Source organism: Triturus cristatus, chromosome 1_1 (genome assembly GCF_964204655.1).
Source record: "Triturus cristatus chromosome 1_1, aTriCri1.1, whole genome shotgun sequence".
Taxonomy (NCBI): Eukaryota; Metazoa; Chordata; class Amphibia; order Caudata; family Salamandridae; genus Triturus; species Triturus cristatus.
Genome location: NC_140579.1, coordinates 83534143 through 83559628, shown reverse-complemented (window position 1 = coordinate 83559628; position 25486 = coordinate 83534143). Strand labels below are relative to the sequence as shown.

The 25486-nt window shown below is 44.8% G+C and overlaps 1 protein-coding gene and 1 long non-coding RNA gene across 3 annotated transcripts in view; one reads left to right on the top strand and one right to left on the bottom strand.

Moving 5' to 3' along the window:
- The window catches only part of LOC146869523 (uncharacterized), a 65712-nt gene that overhangs the window by 23751 nt on the left and 16475 nt on the right, over positions 1 to 25486 (bottom strand). The window contains exons 2-3 of one of the 2 annotated variants that reach the window (XR_014981433.1): positions 16313 to 16414; positions 15672 to 15822 (exon numbers count right to left, since the gene is read on the bottom strand). This is a non-coding gene — a long non-coding RNA (uncharacterized LOC146869523). The remainder of the gene's footprint in view (positions 1 to 15671; positions 15823 to 16312; positions 16415 to 25486) is intronic. The other variant, XR_014981432.1, reaches the window with a different exon arrangement.
- Positions 10158 to 11747, top strand: LOC146869524 (UPF0739 protein C1orf74 homolog). The gene has a single exon (XM_085654147.1). The coding sequence runs from the start codon at positions 10158 to 10160 to the stop codon at positions 10962 to 10964; it is 807 nt and encodes a 268-aa protein (XP_085510273.1). The 3' UTR covers positions 10965 to 11747.

The following is a 25486-nucleotide window of genomic DNA, read 5'->3' as shown; positions in this document are numbered from 1 at the left end:
TTATCAGATCCAGACCTGACATTGTATGTAGATGGTTCATGTATGAGAACAAGTACAGGAGAGTTAGTGGCCGCGTACGCAGTCACAACAGACACTGAAATCGTTGAAACAAATTGTATTAACACTTTGTCAGCTCAAGCAGCAGAGCTCATCGCTCTGACACAAGCCTGTATTCAAGCCAAAAATAAGAAAGTCAACATATACACAGATTCACGTTATGCATTCGGAGTCGTCCATGACTTCGGCGTACTGTGGCGAGAGAGAGGTTATTTAACTTCCCACGGTGCCCACATCCAACACGGACCCCTCATTCAAGCTCTATTAGACGCGATTCATCTACCTACTGCAATATCGATTATGAAATGCAAAGCCCATACAAAAGTTACCGATATCATTTCTCAGGGTAATGACCTAGCTGACAGAACAGCTAAACAGACTGCTCAGAATCAGACTCATACAACGGACACGACAAAGACAATAGTTCCGACACCAACACATTGCATGACAGTTAAGGATCCCGCCCTTGATGTAATTGACATACAGACACATGCTACACCAGAAGAAATAAAGAAATGGACTGAATTAGGAGGGATCCAAACGGATCAAGGATGGATGACGAAGGAAAAATCTATATGGTTTCTTCCCGACTCCATGGTTCAAGTCATCATTAACACAATACATAGTCCAGCGCACCTAGGAGAAAAAGCTATGCTAGACAGCATTCAACACATTTGGTTCAACAAACACTTGCGAGCAGCAGCCAAACAGAAAGTACGTACCTGTATGATATGTTGTCAGTTTAATCCAGGTAAAAGCATCCCCGTAGAGCAGGGTGGATTTCAACCTCCCGATCATGCTTTTGAAGTCCTCCAGATGGATTATATCCAGATGGAACGATGTCGAGGATTCAAATATGTTCTCGTAGTTGTCTGTGCTCTTTCCCGTTGGACAGAAGCCTACCCGGTTTCAGATTACACTGCCCCGACTACTGCCAAACAGTTAGTTCGAGAATTTTTCCCACGATTCGGTTTGCCACGTGTCGTGTACTCAGATAACGGCCAGCCATTCTCATCCGAACTAATGAAACACGTTTCACTTCTGTTAGGATACCAATGGAAATTCCACTGTGTCCGACATCCCGAGGCAGCAGGTCTTGTGGAACGTCATAATCAAACTCTGAAAATTAGATTGTCCAAAATATGTAGAGAAAAAGGTGTCGATTGGATAGTAGCCTTACCAGTTGCGCTCTTTTACATGAGAATGGTAGCACATTCTCGAACAGGGCTATCCCCGTACGAGGTGATCTTCGGTAGACCACCAAATATGTGGGGGACGCCTATACCTCGTAAAATCACTGATGTTGACTGTAATATGCTGACAGATTACCTGGCTTCCTTGATGTCTGCACTACAATCTTGTCGTTCACAGGTAGCTGCAGCTTTTCCCGATAACACTGAGGGGAAGCCCCATGACGTGGTTCCAGGTGATCTGGTTCTTGTGAGGAACTTCGACCGGAAGACCCAGCTGGAGCCCAGGTGGAAGTCGCCCAAACTCGTCTTGCTGACAACAAGGACAGCCGTGAAGGTTTAGGGACGTAAAGGGTGGTTGCACTCGAGTCATATCAAGAAATTTTATGGACTACCGTCCGATGTGAACACTCAGCCCTGCATTCCCTCACAGACAGACTCAAAGCTCCCCTTGGTTGAACAAACAAAAAACGAACTCTATAAACTGAAACTAAGGTCTAGCAAGTCAGACAATTTGATTGTTTAAGTCCTCTCCAAGGTGAATCGGTTGAATTTGTCTCTGACATGTATCCTCTAGACCGAAATAGAGAGAGAAATAGACAGATAAAGCTTAAAAAACATGCGTACTGTAAATCGCTTCGTAGTCATTGCATAGTGACATTATTAATTTTGTTTTTTCTAAGTCTTTTGATCATCATTTCTAGTGTATTGCTACATATGTATTACCCTATTTCCAAACGTGCTTACAATGTTACTGCTGAACATTCTTTTAGCGAATTACCTCCGCATGAGTTGTCTTATAGATTTGCGCTGCGCAACAACACTTTTATTAGTATGTTACATCACTCCCATCAGACCAGCAATGCTACAAATTGTTGGATATGTGGCCGACTCCCCCCCTATCAGAACTATAAGGGAGTTTTGCCTCTCTTTCCGTACCCGTTCACACACAATGGCTCCTGTGGAGCATGGTTTAGTTTGATTAATTCCCTAGATTCAAATTCAGTAGTTTATCAAGACAACTGGGTATGGGGAAACCTGAACCTAGTTTTGCTTAAAGTCTGCTACCCTAACAAGGAGGGACTTCCCAAAAGAACAGGAACTGATCTAGAAAATGAAGTATATGGATTAGGTAATTTTACACTTAACCTCATGATTCTGAATGTTGAATCCGAAGATACACCAATCTTATCCGCTATGTCAGTATTCCCAGTTAAAGGGGAATTATGTGTAAGAAAGAATGGTTCCATACACATGGGCCATAGTAAATGCACCACTGTAATAAAATTCAGTGATCAAGGCAAGTCTACGTTTAGAGCTTCCCGTCATTCCTACTTCATATGTGGCCAGACCGCATATATACGTTTGCCTCTAGATTGGGATGGTACCTGTTACATAGCATTCCTTCTGCCACCTGTTTTCCTAGCCCCTCCTGACTATCACAGAAATACCCATTTAGTACACAATAGACAGCAGAGAGATCTCCCGATTGTCGATTACACTGAAACGGCATGGGAGCAATACACAGATTTCAATAAAGGTTTCTTTCCCTATATAGGTACAGTCACTAATAGTAAGCTGATACGTAGATTAACTAGAACCCTTGAAGCAGTAGTGAACGAGACTACTTCCGCCTTAGGCAATTTAACAGAAGAGCAGTCTGCTATGCGGATTGTTGTGCTTCAAAATCGTCTTGTCCTTGACGTCATCCTGGCCGATAGGGGCGGAGCTTGTAGGGTCATCGGATCAAGTTGCTGTGTTTTCATACCAGAAAACTCGCCGTCGGTATATAAAGCCATAACTCGCCTTCATAAGATTATAAGCCAGATACACCAGAGTCCAGGCACCTGGACTTGGTCCGGTTGGTTCTGGAGCGTGTTGTCAGCCTGGGGATGGAGGATCCTATCCTTCCTAGGTATTGGCTTTCTCATACTATTCAGTTGCTGCTTATGTCTACAATGTGGGCCAGCGATTTGTGGTCTGTGTGCCACATCGTGTATCCCGCATCCAAGTTTTCGTTCAAGATCCCGGAAGAAGAAAGAAGAACAAATGATGCTATATGAACAGATCGATGGATTAATGAAGATCGATATCTCCTGAGGGTCCGTAGGGGACAAGGAGGGAATGAGGAAATATGAATTTTGTGATCAGTTATGTCCCCTATCGTAGACCCCAACGGCTCCATGTGCATGCTATAAGTACATGTATGTTCCCTCCAGTTCCAGTTATGAAGACGCAAATACAAGTGCGTCCACCGTCAACATGTCCTCTTTCAGATCCGCCATGAATGGGTCAGATATTCCATTTCTAAGTATGAAAGGCCACCGACTTTATGTGGTTCACTTTCCACATTTTACAGATTCAGGCGAGTAGGCCCTGAATTCTGCCATCAAGCCTTTTCCTGCCTTCTGCCTCTGAAAGCTCCAGTCCGAGCCCGCATCTGTATCCATGAACTTTGTCCTACTCCCTGCGCGGCTAACGGTGCCTGATCCAGCCTGTTGCCTGCCAAAAACTGTATTTCACCTTCAAGATTATCTGCTCCACTCCTCATCCGATGCATTCCTGTCTAGTAGTTTAGGTAAACATTCTTCCAGTTACCGAGCGAAGGGCCAGGCCTCACTGTCCTCATGCACGTAATTCATAGCCCCTGTTACCATGGAAGATTTCTGCCCCCTCGCATCTCATGTAGACACTTAGACGCTTGTACACGCACTAACAGTCAGTATAGAATAGATTCCATCATAGAGACCTTTCCTTTTGGATAATACAGTTCTTTAAACATAAGATATTAGATATGATTTGGGATTAGGTTGACATGACCCCTCAGACTTCTGTCTCCACAAGTAGAGCTAAATGTCAAGTCCCCTTCACCCTCTAGTTGCACGTCAATCACACGTCATGCGGCTGCGCGCGCATCTCTGCCAAGTATTTCTGCTGACATTGCAAGATTCTCATATGGATCCACCCACTTGTGACATCATGTTTAATGACGTTTTTAGTTACGCCTATGTTTACGCCTTTTTTCATTACGTATGTGTATCATTATCTGTATTATCAGCTGTTACGCCTCTTGCATCTGTCTTAATGTAATACTTTTCATATAAATATCATTACTTGTCAATAATGTATTGCCTTCCCTTCCTGAACCTTCGTGGTGATGGAATTTGAAGCCTACAGTTCGAACTGTAATTCCTTTGTAGAGGAATAAAGCCTTTTAGAACCTCTAATACCACGGATTCTGCCTCTTATATTTACTGAGTTATTCTTACTAGACTTTACCGCATAAAAATAGTACCGGTAATGAAATATTTACCACAGGTCAGGCACCGTGTTAAGCGTACGTCACACCCTCACAATAACCATGCGTGCATCCGTTCCAAAAACGACACTACACCGTAAAAAATTTATGAAAATATACCTGTGTTTATCTTGTTTTCTCTTAGTTGCAGGTTAAATAAATAATAACACACTTACAGTACACAAAGCTTCTTTTGTAAAAAGGGTAGGTAAATAAACAAGCTCAGATCATAAATAATCAATGAATAAATAGATGTGCATAAAATACATAGGCAAATAAATACTGTGAGGGAATAAATACTGTGAGACAATAAATAGGATAAATACAAAGAATACAATACTCTCAATAAATATAAGCCGTCAGTACACTTTCAAATCAGGTCACATTTGTGAGGTACTATGGGTTGATTTGGCCCAATCACAGCTTGTGGTTATGTGGATGGCCTGAGGGTGTCTCACCTAGCTTGGATAAGGCTGAGGCTAAAACTGAGGTAGATCAAGGGTAATCTTGGAATCTGGCTCTCCCAAACTACACAACCCCTCACACAGGTCACTGTATCAGTCTCAGTCCACCCCTGGCACTCCCAGGCTGGTCCTAACACCTCTCTAGCCCCTAGGATGGTCTCTTAGGGCTCCACAGGGCCTTAGGCGCCCTCTATTCCACTTACTGCCCTCTTTATGAACTTCCGACTCCGCCGGAGTCGTGTCGACGCCGTGAGGCGGTTCCGGTTCGATGTCGCTAGCCGGCCTCGGCTCGATGTCAGTTCTTGTCGATGCCGTGAGGCGGTTCCGGATCGATGTCGGCGGACGGCCTCGGCTCGATGTCAGTTCCTGTCGACGCCGTGAGGTGGTTCCGGATCGATGTTGGCGGGCGGCCTCGGCTCGATGTCGCTGGGCAGCCTCGATTCGATGTCGGTCTCCGGCGTCACAGGGACACGATCTCCCTACTTCCGGGTGTCTCCGGAGTGCGACCTCCACTCCCGACCTCCGGTGATCTTCCCTTCAGGTTCCGGCGACTCCGGAGTGCGATCTCCACTCCCGACCTCCGGTGCTCCTTTCCTCAGGTTCCGGCGACTCCGGAGTGCGATCTGCACTCCCGACCTCCGGCACGATTCACCTCGGTCTCCGGCGACTCCGGAGGGCGGACTTCACTCCCCCGTCGACGCCGCACACTCAACCTCAGGTGACTTCCTCCTCGACCTCAGGTGTCTCCACGACCTCCGTCGGCACCCTCTCTCGACCTCTGGCGGCTCCGGGTACGACGTCTGCTTTCCAGTCAGCGCCGCTTCTTCACCTCCGGCCCCAGGTCTCTAGGCTTCTCGGCGTCGGACTCCAGGAAGATACCAATAGGCAGGTAGGAACTTGCTGTTCTTTACTTTCAAGGCCTGTTCCGGCTGTTCAGGTCCTTGAGTTGGTTCTTCTTGACTTTATCCCACACAGGGCTCTAGGCTGGGCTCAGTCAGTAGGGACTAGTATCAAGGGTGGGTTTCTGGACCCCACTCCAGGCACAAGTTTCCACCCCTGCTGCCTCACTCCTTCCTCCTTCAGTGTTGTGCTGCTCTCCCTTCACCAGTCAGGTGCCAACTGCCAACTCCAACTGCCAACTCTGAGCTGGCTTCCCAACATTCTAAACCTGCCTCACACTGTCACAGGGTTCTAGAATGTTCTGGAAGGTACTAGTAGGTTCCAGTGATGTCACAGGTGACAATGGGTGGCCACCATTTTGTGTTTCAGGCCCTCAGACAGAAGTTCCAGGGGTAGGGAAAATGGCTCCCTGACCCTGCATCAACACTAAAAAGTCTGGTGGTTCCCAAAAAGGAAAAATACTAACAGGGTTTGAGGCAAAAGTGGGACAAAATAAATAATGATGAGGAGGGACCACCCAAAGGGCTGACAGGTCTAACACCTACATAGTAGGTCAAACCTCTTCTGTTTGGCAGTTGTACGTGGAATCAGTCCTGAAACATGGCCCGTTTCATCAGGAACTGCTGTATGGGTATTGGCGCCAGTGCAACAAATGATGGCACACTTGTCATTCCAGGATTGGAGGGACGATGGCTGCGAAGTGATGGCAGAGTTATACACTGGTGAGACTTTTAAAACATGATCAGGCGTGTGGGAATCTCACACTGGTACAAGGGCACTACTTGCACTACACAGGGTTGGTGGAAGTGTTTAAAATGACATGGGCTACCTATCCCGTGATCCTGCAGACAACACACACCATAGACCTAATTCGAACCTGTGGCGCTGGACGTCGATTGATCTGCTTGCTTTACAAAACGATGAGGTTGGATGCTGCTGGTCTTCCCCCTAGGGCGAGGGAGGCATGGAATGCAGACCTGCAAACACCCATGTAAGATAAGATGTGCACCGCCATTAGTGGGCTGACACATACAGTATCCTGTAAAGTACGTTTTAGGTTGGTGAATTACAATTTTTTGCCCCACACATATATGCCAGCGAAACTTGATCGTATTACACCTTCTTGAACAGATCACTTTCCAAGATGTGGGGATAGAGCAGCGGATTTTCTACACTTAGCTTGGAGTTGCCCTAGGATGGATGTATTGTGGACCCAGGTAAGGGCCGATGTACAGAGGGGAATATTCCAAATTGACTGCTCACCGCTACACTGTTTACTGGGTCACATTAAAAAACCTAAAGGATGCAAGATGGCTTACAAGTTAATGCAGCTGCTGTTAGTGTTAGCAAAACGTAGGGTTGCTATAACATGGATGGGGCATAACTCCTCCACAGTAGATGCATGGCACCGCAATGTGAGAGGGTGGACAATGGCCGAAGAAAAACATATGAAATTGAGCCGAAGGGATGAGAAATTGGCAGATGACCTCAGGGAATAGAGGGAACTGAGTGGGGTGTTCTTAAATGCAAATCAAGATGAGCCCGATATTAGCGTGAGTGAGCCAGAATGGGAAAATAATCAATGATGGCTGGAGAGGAGAGCCCCAATGTGCTATTGTGATCAGTAAAGTCCTGAACCTAACTAGCCGAGCTCCTCATGAAGGTACTGTGGATTGCAGCCAATACTGTTTGTGTAACTGCTGCAGGATTGTTGAAAATTAAAATAAAGGTGTTAAAAAAAAAAAAGATTGGCTGGATAACTTGCTGAAAGACCGATGGACTGACTGGTTTATACTTTAAAATACCTTACTTGACCAAGTCTGAGCAGAGAATTTTCTTGGATCTGAAAAGGTGAGAGGTCTTAGCTGCCTGCTGGTCTGATGAAGTCCAACCTGTCTGCTTAAGACCATTGATAAATGTTGCTCCAGAAGTGATGGCACTAGTCTGCTGTTGACTTGCAGGGCTAAAGGTGACTAAGGCCCTGAAATGAATGCTTATTTGTCATTATGAAACTTACCTCCTGAGGCTGAAATGTGTTGAATTTCCTGAGATGGAGGAAGATACAAGAAAGAGTAAGCCAAAGATTCCTCAAAGATACAAGTTTACTTTTCTTGGGTCAGACTATTAAGGACTTGTTGGAGCTCAGTCACAGGACTATTGTATGCACGTATGTATGTGTTATATGTATAGCGCATGCCTTCCCAAAAGGCAGCCGAGAGCTGTACAGTGTCAAAGGCTAGGATGCAGTCATTTAGTGATTGGAAAAATAGTTGATTCTTGATAGCAAAAGTGTATTTCATCACAATGTGGTGTTCTTTAAAGAGATGTATATGCAACTTGTTCCTAAAGTGGAACAGGGATGGGCTAGTATTAATGGATATAGGGATGTTGTCTAAGATCCTTGGTGTATAGCCTAGTGCCTCTTTACTCTATAGCTTAATATCCTAGTCAGTAAAAGTGAGTCAGTGAAAGTGTGTTAGGGAATAAAAAAAAGCTGCATGTCACCCCTTGAGTCAAAGTGTGATTTGCCACTGGTGGTTAGTAGTTGATTTTTGTGCACCATGGAATTTTTCCACCCCTGTGAGTATCACCCCACCCCTCCTTCAGTTTGTGATGTACCCACTTTGCTCTCATGAGACTGCACAATATTTTTTTACAATCCATGGCTTGCGCAAGTCTGACAAGTCACATTAAGAAATTCTCAATTCTCTCAGCCTGTGTGTGAGTGATCGAGTTAGATTCAGAATTCAGACGTGCGACATTTTTAATCTCTCATTTTTAGTTGTTTTCAGAATTATTGAACAGATTTACACCAGACCAGAAAAGTATTTACATTTTAGCCAAGCAATACCATCTGGTTCAAGTTTGGGTTCAAATTGTTTAGAGGTTTTTGGTGTGTCAGTGAGGAAATATGCTTATGGGATTTTAAATGTGAATGACAGGTTTTGGAATGTCTTTACTAGACTCATGAAACCTATCAAACCCATGTGCTTCCGCATCTTTGAAAGGTTTGAGGATGACTTCTCAAATGGATCCAAAAGATATTAGAGGTCAAAAAGGTTGTTCTTATCAACTAATGATTGCAAACAGAACTACCATGAGCTCTATGTTTTTAAAGTATTTTTGTACCCAAGATACATTTATGGATGCAAACATTTTGATTGCCTGGCAAAAATTCCTGATTCTGGTTAATGAGAAAGGACAGACTTTTCAGTACATGCATTGACGAGTGCTGCAATTTTGCTAGTATGGTGGACTTTTCACAATTGTAAAAGTAGTAGTAGAAGTGTATTAGGTAGTGGGCCTTCTGGGTTTACTCGACCTGTAAAGGTTCTTCAATGCCCACAGAAACTTAAGCTTGTGGGTAATCTCCAACAATTTGCAAGTAGTTTCCAAACATGGAAAAATATACAAATTTACTTCTTTAAGTTTGCTTCCACAATATGAATGGTAAATAATTGCCACCAAACTTAAGAGGGGATATAGAGAAAATGGTATGTGCAGAGGGGAAAATACTTTCTTTGTGGAGAAATAAAAATGTTACATGTGCAAATAGTCACTTGTGTTACATTTCCTATGAGGGTTTGAAAACTTGTACACATTCTGCATGTATACATTTACTCCTGAGACTTTTTGAGAATTTCGAAATAGATATATTCTTCAAATGTAGGAGCAGTCCGGTAGGTGCAAAGTTCGGCACAGATCTGTTATTCCGATTCTGTAATCCCCTAACTGCCTTTAATGATTTTACTGCTGGACAATTCTATCCTGATTCCAGTAACGTTATCCAGCCCCACGGATGCACTTATCATTGAACTAGAGGCTGGTGAGAGCATTCCAGTAGTAAATGTACCTGCCTGGCCATGCGAATATACTAATTGGGAAGTAACAGTAACACAGACTGTACCAAGTCTGAGTATTCTGTGTGACCAACTGTAATAGTACTTTGACCATTCTTAATGCTAAACCCTGTTGACGTGTATCTACTACTTTGTCAAGTGAATCTTTTCTTCACACATTTGGTTACATTAATCTAAGTGACTTATTTATGTAACTTGTAATAATACATAGTTCTTTTTTTTTCTTTCAGTGAATGGAAGCATAACAAAAGCAAAATTACATGTGTAATGAGTTCACAAATTTGAGAGCAGTGATCGCATGGAATCAGCCTAATTCAATAAGGGTTCAAGATTGTTTCTTAGATTAGTTTACTGAAACAGACAAAATGTTTGCTTGAACCGCCAAATAATGTCTGCAGCATTTTCTCCACTGTTGATCGCAGCAGCACAACGTCATCTGGGGACAGGGAAGAAGAAGAAGAAGAATTTCCCTCCATCCATCTCCTTGAACCTTGCCACTGAAATACTAGCTGTAGATTGTGGGTTGAAACCTGCCTTCCTGTATGATTACAGCACAGCTGGGATTGTGCCACTCTGCAACTTCCTTCAGGAACTTCAACTCATTGGTTGGATCAAGCACCACGTACATCTACTTGACATAGTAGATAACATAATTGTGGTGAATGTGGAGAATGCAGTGTTGAATCTGGAATCTGCTCTGCACAGAAATGCTGTTGCCTTTGTGGATGCTTCGACAGGCCAGACAAGTCCGACGGTCTGTCAACCATGCCATTCCGAGGAGATCAAGGGACACGTTTTTGAACTGTTGAGTCATCTCACCCTATTTAGAAATGGTGAACCTGGAACTGTGTCTATGGGGGCAGTAAACTGCCAAGAATGGAATTTGTGCACCATATTTGGCGTTCTTTTGGGGTATCCTGCTTCCTACTGGTTTGATACAAGGAAAGGGTTTGAAAATTGCTTAGCCCTCACGCCTCTGCGGGTCTTCAGTGCAGATGGATCATGTTTAAAGAAGAGCGATAGCATGCGATTTCAGCTTTACTCCTTTAGCGTTCCAGAGGTATTGCACCACTGCTTGAGGGAGTATCTAGACTCTTGGACTGAAAACCTGAAGAATGCTTTTTCTAAACAGAATTGTTTTACTAATTTAAGTGTGACCAGTCATTTGACAGTCTTGACAGCCGTAGCTTTGTAAATCACATCTATGTTTTAAAAATTAGTGGTGTGAGCCTTCACCACAGATCTGCATACGCCTCTGGCACTGTATCTCGCCATTGCTGGGAATTGTTGTTGGACTATACCAATACCATCCTACTTCGGAAGAATAATTGATACGGGGAATGTATTTCACATTTCTCTCCATTCATGCTTTATTCTTTTTTCTCTATCTTTGGGTGGGAGATCTATGTCTTAATGTGAGCACTTAACTACATTTTGTAATCCAAGGAAAATCACAGTTACAGGAGACCAAAATCCCAGGTTTATTCCTCTCGTGCACACATCTTGTAGACACCCCAGCTTTTAAGGAGATTCCTTCCTGATGTTGTGGCTTTTAGTAACTGAACAGCATTTTAGAAAAGTTACACGATTTAGAGTTTTCTTTTGTAATTATGAATATTCAAAGGGGCTCATTTGATAATTATCTCAATTTTAGTTTACTTTTCAATTTCAGTTGTTTTCGTTACAGAGTGTGTTGTATATTTAATACCTCGGTGCGATATGCCTGTTGCACTTCTCAGGTGTCTTTCAAATGTGTTAATTCCCCAAACTGTGAATAGATAGAACGTAAACTACAATGCAGCCGTGTGTGTTCAGCAGAACCAAGACTATTGCGAAAGTGTCTAGTGCCAGGACCCTGTGCCGTTTCACCAAGAAGTGATATATTTCTGAACAAGCACAAATCAAGGACACGTACATGGTACAGATGTGCTATTCGGATAGCTTATTACAGACCAGGGAAAATAACGCCAGAGGCTAAATCACCACAGATGTTCGTTGTCCTTTTGAATACACTGCTTGCTGTTAAGCTGGTCTGTTCACTTTTTGCGTTCTACAAATCTGAATTTGCTTCTAAAATGTTTTCAGGTATTCATATTCAAGTGTGCCTTTCTAATATATCTTTATACTTAAACATCTCTTTCTGGTGTCAAGCCTTAGGTCTTTGCAATTAGGTTAATATTTTTGGTGTATCGAGTAATGGCCAGTATTTATCTTTACACAGGAATGTATCCAAAAGCATCTGCAGACTAATGTATAGAATATTTTACCCAGTTAAGACTTTCACGAACTCGCGCAGCATGTCTACAAGGCGAATCTTCTGCATCTATTAGATCTCAAAGGGACTTTTCAGTTGGTCAGTTGCTGAACACATACCTTCTAAGCCAATGGCAGTGCAGACCCGCCCTCCTCTTATGTGGAGATCGGCAAGAATGCAAGGAGTTTTAAAGGCAGGCAGGACTGTTCCTCTTTGTTCTCTCCAGGCATATGGTTTCACTTTCGAGGTCTACAAAACCCGTACTTGACTCATAAACAAGCTAATCGAGCTCTTGCGATTGGCTAAAGAAAGAATGAGTAGTGGTGACATCACTACTTCACCAGGTTGGTGTCTCACTGATGCAGACTATAGATGAACTTGCCTTGCCAAAAGTGAGGGAAGTCAAAATAGATCTAGGACAAGAACTGAACCAAGAGATCGGTAACCTAGAGAAGGAGGTTGTGTGTGGGTGGGCCAGAATACTATTATACATTGCTCTCCTGAAAGTCTACAAGGGTAGCTACTGTATATTACGTGGATCACATTTTTTTGTTGTTGAACTATGTTATCAAAAAGGCTCATGCTAAAAAGAGTCTAACTGTCCAGTTAAATGTGCCAAGGCAACAGGTTTCCAACAGCATTTTTTCCCGCCAAGCAAATATTTTGAGAAAGAGGGACAGCCCAAAGTAATAGTATGTAAGCTACTAACATGTCCCTAGTTGCAAGTAGGGTTGCTAACATTTTTTTTTTAACATACTGTACGTGTAGGCTTCAGCCAGGTGGAAAAAGGTTCATGTGAGAGACTCACAATTGTAGTAGTCTCTGTATGCAGCCAAATAAAGTGTCATTCTCTCATGCGGCAGCGCCTACCTGTCGATCCTGTCCTGTCACATTACTACTAAGCTCTATCCATTTAGATAATAAAAACCGACAACTTCAGCGTCACCCATCATATGCTCCTGCTTCCAATCACACTTGGCAACTCTGTACCGGAAGAGCAGCAGAACTGTCAAGTGTTATTATATTACATTCTCCCAAATGGAAAAGTCAAACTCCCCAAGATGGTATAATGAGGTGAAGGTTGTAAACTTGGTGCTATGCCACCTTTTCAAATGGTTGTTGCTTCATATGTAACCGCTACAGCCCAGTACAGTCGGGAGCTATGGTTTGTTTGCAAAACTGTGGACTTTGAATCTGCGCACCTAGGTTCAAACCCAGGATTGGCTCTTGATGAAGAATAGAACCAAACTGTGTACTTGGATCAAGTGCTCCAATGTTCTACAATACATACGTGTTACACGCAGCGTGGTTCAGTGCAATAACATGGTAGACGAGCAATGCAACTGGAATAAAGAAATACCAGTAAACACCTATCTAGTATTTGTACATTGCCAGCACCCGTCTTGAAGCCTTAATTACTGGGAGGACGAGAGAAAAATCCTACTTGCAGGCACGGTTTCCTCTGAAGTTGAAGCTGCATCGTCCAGCGGATATTACAACAACTAAACCTTATATCTGTATGGCAAGCGTTCGATTTCTAATGGAGTCGACTGTCCCAGCTAGACTGTTGGCAAGTAATGATGCAGTTTATTGAAGACATTAACATTATGGATCATCTATCTACAAGTTGGTCTCTACAGCTACAGATGTACTGAAGATATGAAGCTTAGGTCGTGTTTAACTCTGGGCAGCGGTTGACTAAGGCAGTTCAGGCATTTTGCTGCTGCTGAATTTATAAAACAAAACAATGATCCCTTCAGGCGCATCAACCCTATTGATCAAGGCAAAGGTACAGAGCAAGCAATGTTTATCTGAAGGGAACCAAGGCAATCCTCAAAGTACAAGGTAAAGCATGAATCGGCAACCGCGGAGAAAAAAAGCCTGGACTCAGAGCAGTTGGTGTCTGTTCATTTAAGACTATTGGAAAAGGCAGCTAAGTTCCACTTTATTGAGAAAACACAGAAACCGTCACTGTCCTGTGGAAACTACGAGTTCATAAGTGGCGGTGTGAAAAAAACGAAGAGACTTCAACCAAGCGTTTCCCACGTAAAGAGTGTGCAAGAGTGGTTGTAGCGAGGCAATGTTGAAACCACCACTATCCTGCCGAGTGTTGCTTGCTGTTCGTTCGGGGAACAACCTTTACAACGCAACTTTTACAACGCACTACACTTACAACGCATTTTTTACAACGCACAATCCATTACAACGCATGACATTACAACGCATGACACTACAACGCATTTTTAAAAACTACCTTTACAACGCATTCCATTACAACGCATACTACCATTACAACGCATACCATTACAATGCATAATATAGTAATTTTTACCCCTATACTATCCAACACTTACCCTACTGTTGCACCCCCTGGAGTTAGAATAGTAATTGTTACCCCTATACTATCCAACACTTACCCTACTGTTGCACCCCCTGGAGTTAGAATAGTAATTTTTACCCCTATACTATCCAACACTTACCCTACTGTTGCACCCCCTGGAGTTAGAATAGTAATTTTTACCCCTATACTATCCAACACTTTCCCTACTGTTGCACCCCCTGGAGTTAGAATAGTAATTTTTACCCCTATACTATCCAACACTTACCCTACTGTTGCACCCCCTGGAGTTAGAATAGTAATTTTTACCCCTATACTATCCAACACTTACCCTACTGTTGCACCCCCTGGAGTTAGAATAGTAATTTTTACCCCTATACTATCCAACACTTACCCTACTGTTGCACCCCCTGGAGTTAGAATAGTAATTTTTACCCCTATACTATCCAACACTTTCCCTACTGTTGCACCCCCTGGAGTTAGAATAGTAATTTTTACCCCTACACTATCCAACATTTACCCTACTGTTGCACCCCCTGGAGTTAGAATAGTAATTTTTAACCCTATACTATCCAACACTTACCCTACTGTTGCACCCCCTGGAGTTAGAATAGTAATTTTTACCCCTATACTATCCAACACTTACCCTACTGTTGCACCCCCTGGAGTTAGAATAGTAATTTTTACCCCTATACTATCTAATACTTACCTTAAATGCAATTTAATATTATGCGTTGTTATGGTATGCGTTGTAAAGGTAGTATGCGTTGTAATGGAAATGCGTTGTAAAGGTAGTTTTTAAAAATGCGTTGTAGTGTCCTGCGTTGTAATGTCATGCGTTGTAATGGATTGTGCGTTGTAAAAAATGCGTTGTAAGTGCATGCGTTGTAAAAGTGTGCGTTGTAACGACATACATCCGTTCGTTCTCATATCCTTGATAGCCTGAAGCAGAGACACGGAGCACAGTGCGATACTATCTTGTTATTGTCTCCAATAAAGAAAATATTGCTTAGTAACTGTGTACTAGAACTGTAATTTGCCAAAGGCTTTCCACAGAATCCACCATGTTTTTACATGTTAATGTATAGGTTACAGACAATCTGGCAAGCAATATAAGATTAAATGGGTTAGTTTGCTTTTTCCAGTATGGTGAATATAAAACAAGAAAAGAAAGAAATTAAAAACATAATTTCAACATTTGTAGGAAGCTTTATTAAATAGTTTCCTAAAATTGCAAGCAGGCAAATACTCCATAAAACATTATTTAAAAAAATATTTTACAAATACGAAATTCCTGAGAACGATTTTACCACTTTATGTCTAACGTCAGTCTAAAATCTGTAAAATGCATACTCCAGCTTATCGTATAAAACCGTGCTGTAGAACAATGATGCAGAATAGTGCTGTCGCTGTTGCTAGGAAGATCATCAGACATGGAAACCAGCAACTGCTGCAGCACCCCTAAAAAGAGAAAGGAGTCCGGCTGTGACTGTCACATAAAGTAATGTGCAGAAAGGAGAGAGACCGAATGAAAAAAGCCCCACACACTCTTTGAATTTCTTTGTGTAACAACAAAACCTGCTCTTTGGAATAGCATCATTTAACCAAATCTTAAGTGACATGGGAGGCGTAAGAGTGCACTACCTAAAAGCAGCTCCCAAAATGATGACTTTTTCGTTACTATGTTCAAATATCTAACTCATTACTCCTTTATATTAAGGTTCGAAAGTACGACTTATTTTATATTGACCTAAACAAATGGATCGCATATTAGTTCGCAACATTTCTGTCTATTATTTGTAGAAAAAGGTGCTTTTATGATCCTGGTGATTGAAATCAAGTTTTACAACCAAACAAATATTTCAAACATTCGATTTTACCTTCTGCACATGACAGGGACTTGATCAAAAGGGTCTCTATTTATGTGTAGCACACTGTGGGCATCTGTTACCTTTGGCCTCTTAGCCTGAAATGTTTTGCTCTGGTTTCTGCATTCACGAAGCTTTGTCTGGCAGAAGACTCAGGCAGTCCAATTCAGATTGAAGTCAGCACACTGAAATCGGAAAGGAGTCAGAAAAGTTAACTTAATACCAAGATAACAAATACACTAAGCGGTTATGACCAACATTAGAGTAATTCCACCCTGGCAGTACTCTATAAAACAAGAAAAGTAAGCACCAATGACTGCAAATAACATACACAAAGTGCTTACCAATCCAGTATTTTTGTTTTTCATTTTATGTTTTTCTTACATTTTCATACAATATTTCAAACTAGCTATCACTATCATGTACCAGCTGTAAATGTAAAATAACCTTTGCAATAGGATTTTAAAATGTGAAAGTGAGATATTGTACATCCACAAGATACCAGAAGTAGAAAAGATTGGCAGCCGTAAATCAACATAAAAAACTGTAGGAACAGTCCATGACAAATTGTTTTTATGGTTGAGTACACATCCCTATTTTGAACCTAGTACCCAAGTTACAATAATGCACAGTAAGCAATCGCAGTCAAAGATTGCGCCACCATTAAGGTGCCTTGAAGTGGTGTAATGCTGGCATCAACACTATCTCTGGCATAGTCTCCCTGTCACTGCCAACACCTGATAAAGTGTTGAACTACCTAATTTCTCCTAGAGATAAATCCCTTCATGGCCCTCCATGATTATCACCACTATCCTACGACTTTTGTACCAGAGATTAATTGCAGCGTACAGCATCACTGAAGATAGAGTGGGCAGCTGTTGCCAGAGACTTCTAGAGACGTGGTGCAGTCTAGATGCAGAATCAATCGCTCTAACAGAACTTGCAAGTTGGCACACAGCCACTTGTAGACACCAGCATCATTTCACAAAAATGCTATAGGTAGTGGAAGAGACATCACACACCATTTGACCCTTACTTTGAGTCACTACAAATGCTCACACATACACTCACATTTAAACACTCTCACAAGCACGCATACAACATTAATTGAAAACATTTTTGACTTACCTCAGCTGCCAGATAGGGTCACATTCCAGCTAATTGTACTCCAAATTGGTAGAAACCCAGGAAATGGAGCCCCGACTGACAACTATCAGGAAGTGTTCCAGGCACTGATTTTGCCACCTTTGAGAACAGTGGTCGCAAGGGCCATTCCAGTGGTCGCAACTGCGACCCCTGAAAAACGTCCATAGTTGCAGTCGCACCAAACAACAAAAAGCCCATTGAGAGGTGCTTTTGTAATATGGATGTTATATGGATATTGGGCAGCAGCAGTTAAGGGGGAGGAGCATTGCTGGTCAGCTGGAGATGTTAATGATAAATGTCAATAAAGAGTTTGGATCAATAGAGGTGTGCAAACCCTATCTTTACAGATTGCTTATATATCCCATTTCTACTCGCGTGCTGAATTGTGTTTGCGTGTACAGAAAAAATACAGACTGCAGTTCAGACAGCTGTTATAAAGGAAAGACCATTCCCTTGGAGAAATGCATAATTGTGGTTACGCCCATTCCAGCCTTAGAGGCTGTCGCCAAGGCAAGGGTTCTAGCGCAAAAGCCTTACATCCAAGATGGATGCAAGAGGCCACCTCCTTAACAGATACTGATGCTGACTGTCTTTGATCCTACTTTGTAAACACAAAGATTTCTCCAGTATGAACAAATACACCCCGTGCCAGCGATATTTTGCCTCTTGAACAGTATGATTCTATATACGGATGGTTCAGCGCAGCCTGCAGTTGGCACTGAACAACGATACCGCATGTGCAGCAGTACGTGGTGTCATTGAAAATGGAGCATTTCATCCACAGTAAACTTTTACACAGTCCTTAGGCGGACTCTACCGATCAGCAGACTGAATTGAAAGGTTTAATTCTGGCACTAGAGAACACTGGTCGTGAATTCCCCACACTCATAGTGTGTGATTTGTATTACTGTATCCAGTCTTTTAATGAAAACCTATATTATTAGTGCTTGAATGGATTAAAAAATTCCAAAGGAAACACTATCAAGCATAAATTGCTTTGGAGAAAAGTGGCCCATTTTAAAGAATGCTTGCCATGCATGGGCTCATGTAGTTCATACATTGGGTCATCAGCGTGTTGGAATACATGTTGCAGGGAATTCACTGGCTGATGAAGCCGCCAAAGCAGCAGTTCCGATGGCCGTTGTAGCTGCGATCACTCATTCACACAGAGGTGGATGGTGACATCAAGGTTGCTGCTGTCAGTGCTTTATGCAGTTGCACTCCATTAACTAAAACATATCCAGCAAAATACTATCTATTGAGTGACCAAAACATACCTTCTGCTCTCATTCCCGGAGTGGGAGATCGAGTGATACCCACCCAGGACCGCAGGGCTAGAATTAATCATAACTGCTCATGAGGGATTAGCATCTGTCCAAGCAGGTGTGGTGGCTACAGTTTTAATATTTCAAAAACGCTATTGGTGGCATGGTCTGTGCAAGCAGACAAAATAATATGTTGTCAGTTGTGACATCTGTCAGCAAATTAAAAGTACCACTGCAGCTTGTCCACCTCTTTTAGTTTCAAATAATCCTCTACAATGTGTCTATTTGGGTAATTGTCAACCTTAACTCAGATGATGCTTTTCCATTTATTCTATTGGCCGTTGATTCATGTTTCTCGATTTCTATAGGTGTAGCCACAGCGATCGGGTGGAGCTAAAACTGTTCTGAAAGATTTGCAGTTCTTTGGGTGGCGGGGAGCATGATGGTTGTGAGCTAAGCGGCGGGAGGAACTTGTTCTTTTTTGTTATAGTGGGCTTCCCGCCCCCCAACCCCTTTGGCATATACCTTGTACCTTATAAAATGACCTCCGTGCCCTGCGCCAAATTGTCTGTCTGCAGCGGCCCTCTGAAGCGAAGCAGTGTCTAACGCGAGTCGGCTGGTGTGGAGATCCCACGCTGGGATGCTGCCCCCAGGGAGCTGCAGTGGATCGGGGCAGCCCACGCGCAGGCTCACCACGGCAGTGGCAGCACAAGTCAGCAGAAAAGTTAGGAGATCCTTTCACCCGCTGCAGCTGCATTTCTGGAGGCATCCAGCAGCCCTCACCTCACATCCAGGGGAGTAGTTGGTGGACTATCAGGGAGGCTGCAGAAGAAGTCATGTGGGCCCAGCACCCTATGCTTATGGATAAGAGTGGTCAACCCACTGATAAGGCTGGTAAGGTTAGTGGCAAGATCTTAAGGTACACATAGCATACCCGAGCTATAACAACAACAAGGGTAAGTCCTGGGCTTGAATTTCCTCCGGTTTATGTGGCCACTGGTGCTAAGAATATGGTGAAGGCGCAGAAATGCCTGCCTGGAAAGGCAGCGGATGCTGAGACCACAGTTACTAACTTTGGGAAATCTGCAAAGCTGTTGGGGAACAGCCTGCGTGGAAGGGACAGAAAGATTCCAACCCCCCAGATTAAGGTTACCTCTTACCTTAAATCCTTTTATAAAGTCCTGACCCTACTGGCCTCACAACGTGCAGAAGGAGGTGTGGAAGAGGACGCAAGCCATAGGATCCTGAGCATGGATAATGTTTCTGTCGCATCTGTTGCTGGTAGAGATACTCCTTCAAGCAAAATCATGAATACCGAAGCAGAAAGTGGGCCACGCGAAGGCTTACGCAGCTCAGGTTCCTACGAATAACAATTGTAATGTTCTTGCACTAGCAGACAAACCAAGATCAGTTGTAGAGCAGTCAGCAGGTGACTGAAACAGCAGGAGGTTCAGTTAGAGGGCAACCTGATGAATCATTGGCCGCCATCCTCTTAGGCTTAAAAGAGGAGATGAAAAACAGATTTAAGATATCGGAGGCCAGTTGGGCAGATATCCAAGCCTCCTGTACTGTGCTAGAACAAAAACTGGAAGAAGTGGCTGCTCGGACCAGAGCATTAGAGGAGGTGGTAGCCATGATTAGACTGGACATCGTAAAAAACACATCTGGGATAAACCTGCTGATCAAGCAGAACCAAGAATTAAGGGAAGACCTTGGGAGGGTTGAAAATCACTCATGGAGGAATAATCTTAGGTTTTTGAATATCCCAGAGGCGGAGGAGGGAACTAATATCAAGTCTTTTATAAACACACTGTTGCGAGACACAGTCCTGAAAGACAGGCCAGACATTATTCTTGAGCAATAAATACAGAGTGTACATAGAGACTCCTTCAAAAGGAACCTTCAAAGTCAGAAGCCAAGGAAGATTTTGGTGAATTTTCTCACCTATGCAGTAAAAGAGGTGATACTGAGTACAGCCTTTGTCTCCCTGTTCTCTGAACTATACGCTGTAGAGGTTTACCCAGACTTGGAGAGGCTTAGAGATTGGCGGAAACGTGTAGAGCTCACAGTGAAGGGTAGAGATGTTTGGAAGCACCAATAACCAACGGGGAAATTAGGGAGTACTTCTTACATATAAAGAACGGGAAGGCTGCCGGTTCAAATGCAATTCCATCAGAACTCTATAAGCTCCTAGTAGAGGAGATTGTCTCAGAACGGGAACCATTATTTAACTCAATATATCGAAGGGGGGGAGATACAGATCCCAAATTCGTGGAAAGAGGCCACAATAGTTTTGGTTTTAAAACCTGCTGAGGATCCTAAGAAGGCAGACTCCTATCGTCCAATCTCACTGTTAAATGCAGATTATAAAGTCATCACAAGCATCCTGGCACGGAGACTGGCCAAGTTAGCCCCCTCAGCTGATACATCCGGATCAGAAAGGATTCATGCCAAAGTGGCACATCTAAGAACTAACACAGCAGTTGATTGGAACTATTTATCATGTCACTGCTCGCTCAATCCCCTGCCTAGGATCACAATAGATGAAGACAAGGCATTTGACTGGGTATGCTGGCATACTTGTGGGGGGTCTTGGAAATATTGGGTTTTAGCCCTGTTTTATCTCTACGCTTCAGAAACTTTATGAAAACTCATCAACTAGAATTCTCCTTAATGGCTCATTGACTAGGAGTTTAACCTCATCGCTGCGGCGCAAATTCCGCCACAGCACTGCCGCAGTGCTGGACATTTCATTTGTGGGCGTGGTCATGACGTCTCCCGGCCGTCGTCCGCACACGCCCATCGTGGACTCATGACGGCCGGGAGACGTCATGAGCATGGAAGAGGTTAAGTATTCAAGGCAGGGTTGGCCCCTGTCGCCTCTTTTGTTTGACATCTATATTGAGCCATTCACACAGCTACCAAGAAGAGACAATCTGGGTATCCCTTTCCACTTCCCTTCTCTTAGCAGTAAGATTAGGATATACACCGACGACCTGATCATTTATACATCTGACCCTGTTCAAACTATGCCTAGGGTCGAGAGACTGGCGGCGGAGTTTGGGGCCTTCTCTGGATACTTGGTGAATAACTCTGATAATGTGTTCAAATTAAGAAGACTGGAGGGGTGCAGACATAAAATATCTAGGAATTGTTATTGTCAACCTTGTGGATGAAATACCATTATATAACTTGAAAAGGGTGGCAAAGGATATAGATACTCTATTGTCCTGATGGAAGAACTTGCCATTAACAATCTATGGGCGTGTGAATCTCATCAAGATGTCGATCCTTGAGGAGGAGGAGCCTAGCGCGCAACCAAGATGGCCGCGTAGGTGCGAGGCTCCCGAGGACCTCCGCAACCTCCCACGTCTATCCTGAATTCATCCTGCCTCGGTTGAGGGGACTGTGTTGGTGAGCCTGAGCTGAGGTGGTACCCGTTTTCCGTTCTCAAATCGGACCTCGGGTGCCGGAGTGAGCACCGATTGAAGTTTGCGGCCTTCTTCTCGCCGGACCCCGGATTTGCGTTGGGGGGTGACCCAGTGGCAAAGTGAACAACAACGGCGGGCCGGGCCTGGCGAGTCGCGTACCCCGCACTTTCGCTTTCGCTTTCGCACCGTCTCTGCAAGTGAGATCGCGGAGCTTTTTGTGTTGGTGTGGCCTCGCTGGGGGACCCTGCCTGCCTGCCGGCTGTGACCCACCCCGCCGATCTGGGGTGGCCCCCCCGGAGCTCGTGGCCCTGATTGCCTGCCCTCTACGGCGTTGCTGGTGCGATTGTGGGACCAGCGGCGATGGCCACGAAACAAGATGGAGATCGGTCAAAGACCAAGTCGACCCGGCGTGGCACCGTCCATCAGGCCAACAGCATGGACCGCTATACCCTCCAGAGGGGATCTCCCGGCGGACCGCACAGGTCCCCTGAGGGCCCTTCTGATGCCCCGGACTTGCCCACGGATCTGACTCTCCACGACGTCATGGGCGCCATTTCCGAGATGAAGGCCTCGGTGGGCCAGCGGTTCGACACCCTGGCACAGAAGATCGACGCGGTCCTTGTGGATGTTGGCCTGGTGAGGGCCGATCTTTCCAAGACCAACGACCGAGTTGATTCTTTGGCCCAAACCGCATCGGGCCTTACGACTGAGGTGGCGGCACTACAAATGGAGGTGCGCCGGCTTAGTCAGGCGAGTGCACTTATGGATCGGCGCCTTGAGGATTCCGAGAGTCGGGCCCGGAGGAATAACATCCGCATCATCGGAGTACCCGAGGGACGGGAGGAAGCGGCGGCGGATCTATTTGTGGAGGACCTGATCGCTACCCATCTCCAGCCTCGGGGACTGAGTACATTTTTTGCCGTGGAGAGGGCCCACAGAGTTCCCGGGGGAAGGCCGAAGGTCGGAGCCCCTCCGCGACCTCTCATTGCCCGGATTTGTAACTTTCGGGACAGAGACGCGATCCTGCAAGCCTCCAGACTACATGGGCCGGTTAAGCTGGAAAATATGGAGGTGAACTTTTACCCTGATTTCACCCAAGCGGTCCAGAAGCAGAGACTGAGCTTCCTGGGCGTCAAACGCCGACTTCGGGACCTGAACTTAAAATACGCCATGCTCTTCCCGGCCAAGCTGCGAGTGGAGGTGGATGGTCGCACGCACTTTTTTGATCGTCCCGAAGCGGCCGGGGACTGGCTGGACACTCTGTCTGGGGATCGTGATCGAGATGGCGGGGGGGGGGGGCGGCGGGAGGAGACGGCCCACTGGATCGGGACTGAGGGGTCAATATTGGGCCTCACTCTGGACGAATACGATGCTATTTTCGATCAAGCGTCTGTCTTTGTACACTCCCCTCCCATGGAGGTTGTGTGGGGTCTAGAAGGGGTACTCTTTCCTCCTCTAGGGGGTCTAGCTAGTTTCATTCTATAGGGGCGACAGGCACACTGCAAGTTGGGGGGGCTGTCCGGGCTCATGCAGGGGTGCAGGGAGGGGGGAGTTTTGTTGGAGTGGGTGGGTTGGGGTGGGGTGTTGTTCGTTTACACCACAAGGCAAACGTATCATTGTGTTATCTCTACAGTGCTCTCTGGGGGACGAGTGATGACTTCTGTTTATGATGGGGGGTAGGGGACTGAGTTTGTTGTCCTGGAATGTTAATGGACTGGGGGACAGGATAAAACGAGGTGTGGTCCTGCAGTTCTTGAAGCGAATTTTGCCCGATATAGTTTTTCTGCAGGAGACGCACCTCATTGGCAACTCCTTTTGCGCTATGAATCGACGGGGCTACCGCCTTGTGGCCCATTCGGGCTTCACGTCTGGTTCAAGGGGTGTGGGCATTATGGTTAAAAACTCGCTCCCGTTGGAGATTGATGAGGTGCGACATGACGATAGGGGACGTTACACGGTTTTGGTGGGCAGAATGGAGGGCAGAGTGGTCGTTTTTGTGTCAGTATATGTCCCGCCGGGGCTGCAGACGACCACCTTTGCGGACCTGGGGCGCCTCCTCCTTGGCCTTCCGGAGGGGATTCTAGTGGTGGGGGGGGATTTTAATGCTGTAGTTTCCGGAACTGTGGATCGTCACCCCCCTAGGGATCTCCCCCGGGCCCAAGCGTGGTTATCTGGCCTCTTGGATACCCTGGGGCTGGTGGATTGTTGGCGTTTAAAACATCCCACGCAGCTACAGTACACCTTCCATTCAGGGGCTCATGGTAGTCTCTCACGGCTAGATTATGTCCTGGTCCCAGCGGCTTATGTGGGGAGGGTGGGAGAGGTGCGCCATTTGGCACGGGGTATTTCGGACCACTCCCCGCTCTTGTTGCACTTTGATATTTTGCCGAGGGGAGAGGGTAGGGTGGTCCCGATCCATCCCTGGTACCTGCGTGACCCCACCATTCGCGCAGAGCTGATTAAATCCCTTAAGCGCTATTTTGACGAGAATGTGGGGTCTGTGTCATCGGCGGTCTCACTGTGGGAGGCGTTTAAGACAGTACTCCGAGGAGAGGCCCTGTCCCTTATTTCCCACTCCCGGAGGCGCGAGCGGGAGGAGGTGACCCGTGTTGAAGCTGAGATAACCGAGTTGGAGGGTGATCTAGAATGTGGGGTGACGGATGACAAATTACATGTTCTCCAACTCAAGCAAGCGGCCTATAAGGCCCTTGTCACGGAGGCGGCCAGGGGCCTCAGTGTCCGATTTTAATATTCACCCGACGAGGAAGACCGTGCCACGTATATCCAAGCAAGTCGAGACTGAGTGCTTCTTCGGCACCATCTCCGGACACAACTTATCCGTTTTTATATATACCAGATGATGGCACGGTGACTGACTGTTGAGACAGCACTTAAGGTCTTATGAAAACCCATGCTTTAAATAGATACAGACTTTGGCGTGTCTGTGAGTCAGGCAAGAAGCGTTATCTTTTGGTCCATTAAGACCCGGATTGGATCAAACACCAGGGTGTTTGCAACCAAAGAATCTTCAAAGAAAACACAAATGAGTTAAAGTTCAGAACTGGTAGCAGGACCTTTAAGGACATTGTTTACTAAAGGATTCATGATTTTAACTATTGGGACTGTATTGTACTTTTCCTGAAGAAGGTGCTGGCTGTGAATCTTGGCCCACCGAAACGCGTTGATGCTCTTAAAAAGGAAACCACTTAAAATCTAGATTTTAACTATTGGAACTGTATTGTACTTTTCCTGAAGAAGGTGCTGGCTGTGAATCTTGGCCCACCGAAACGCGTCGATGCTCTTAAAAAGGAAACCACTTAAAATCTAGTAATATCGGTTTGTGTGACATATAATCGAAAAGCACATTGATTTGGGTCACAATTAAAATTACTTTTTGATTTGGTGATTTCCTTAT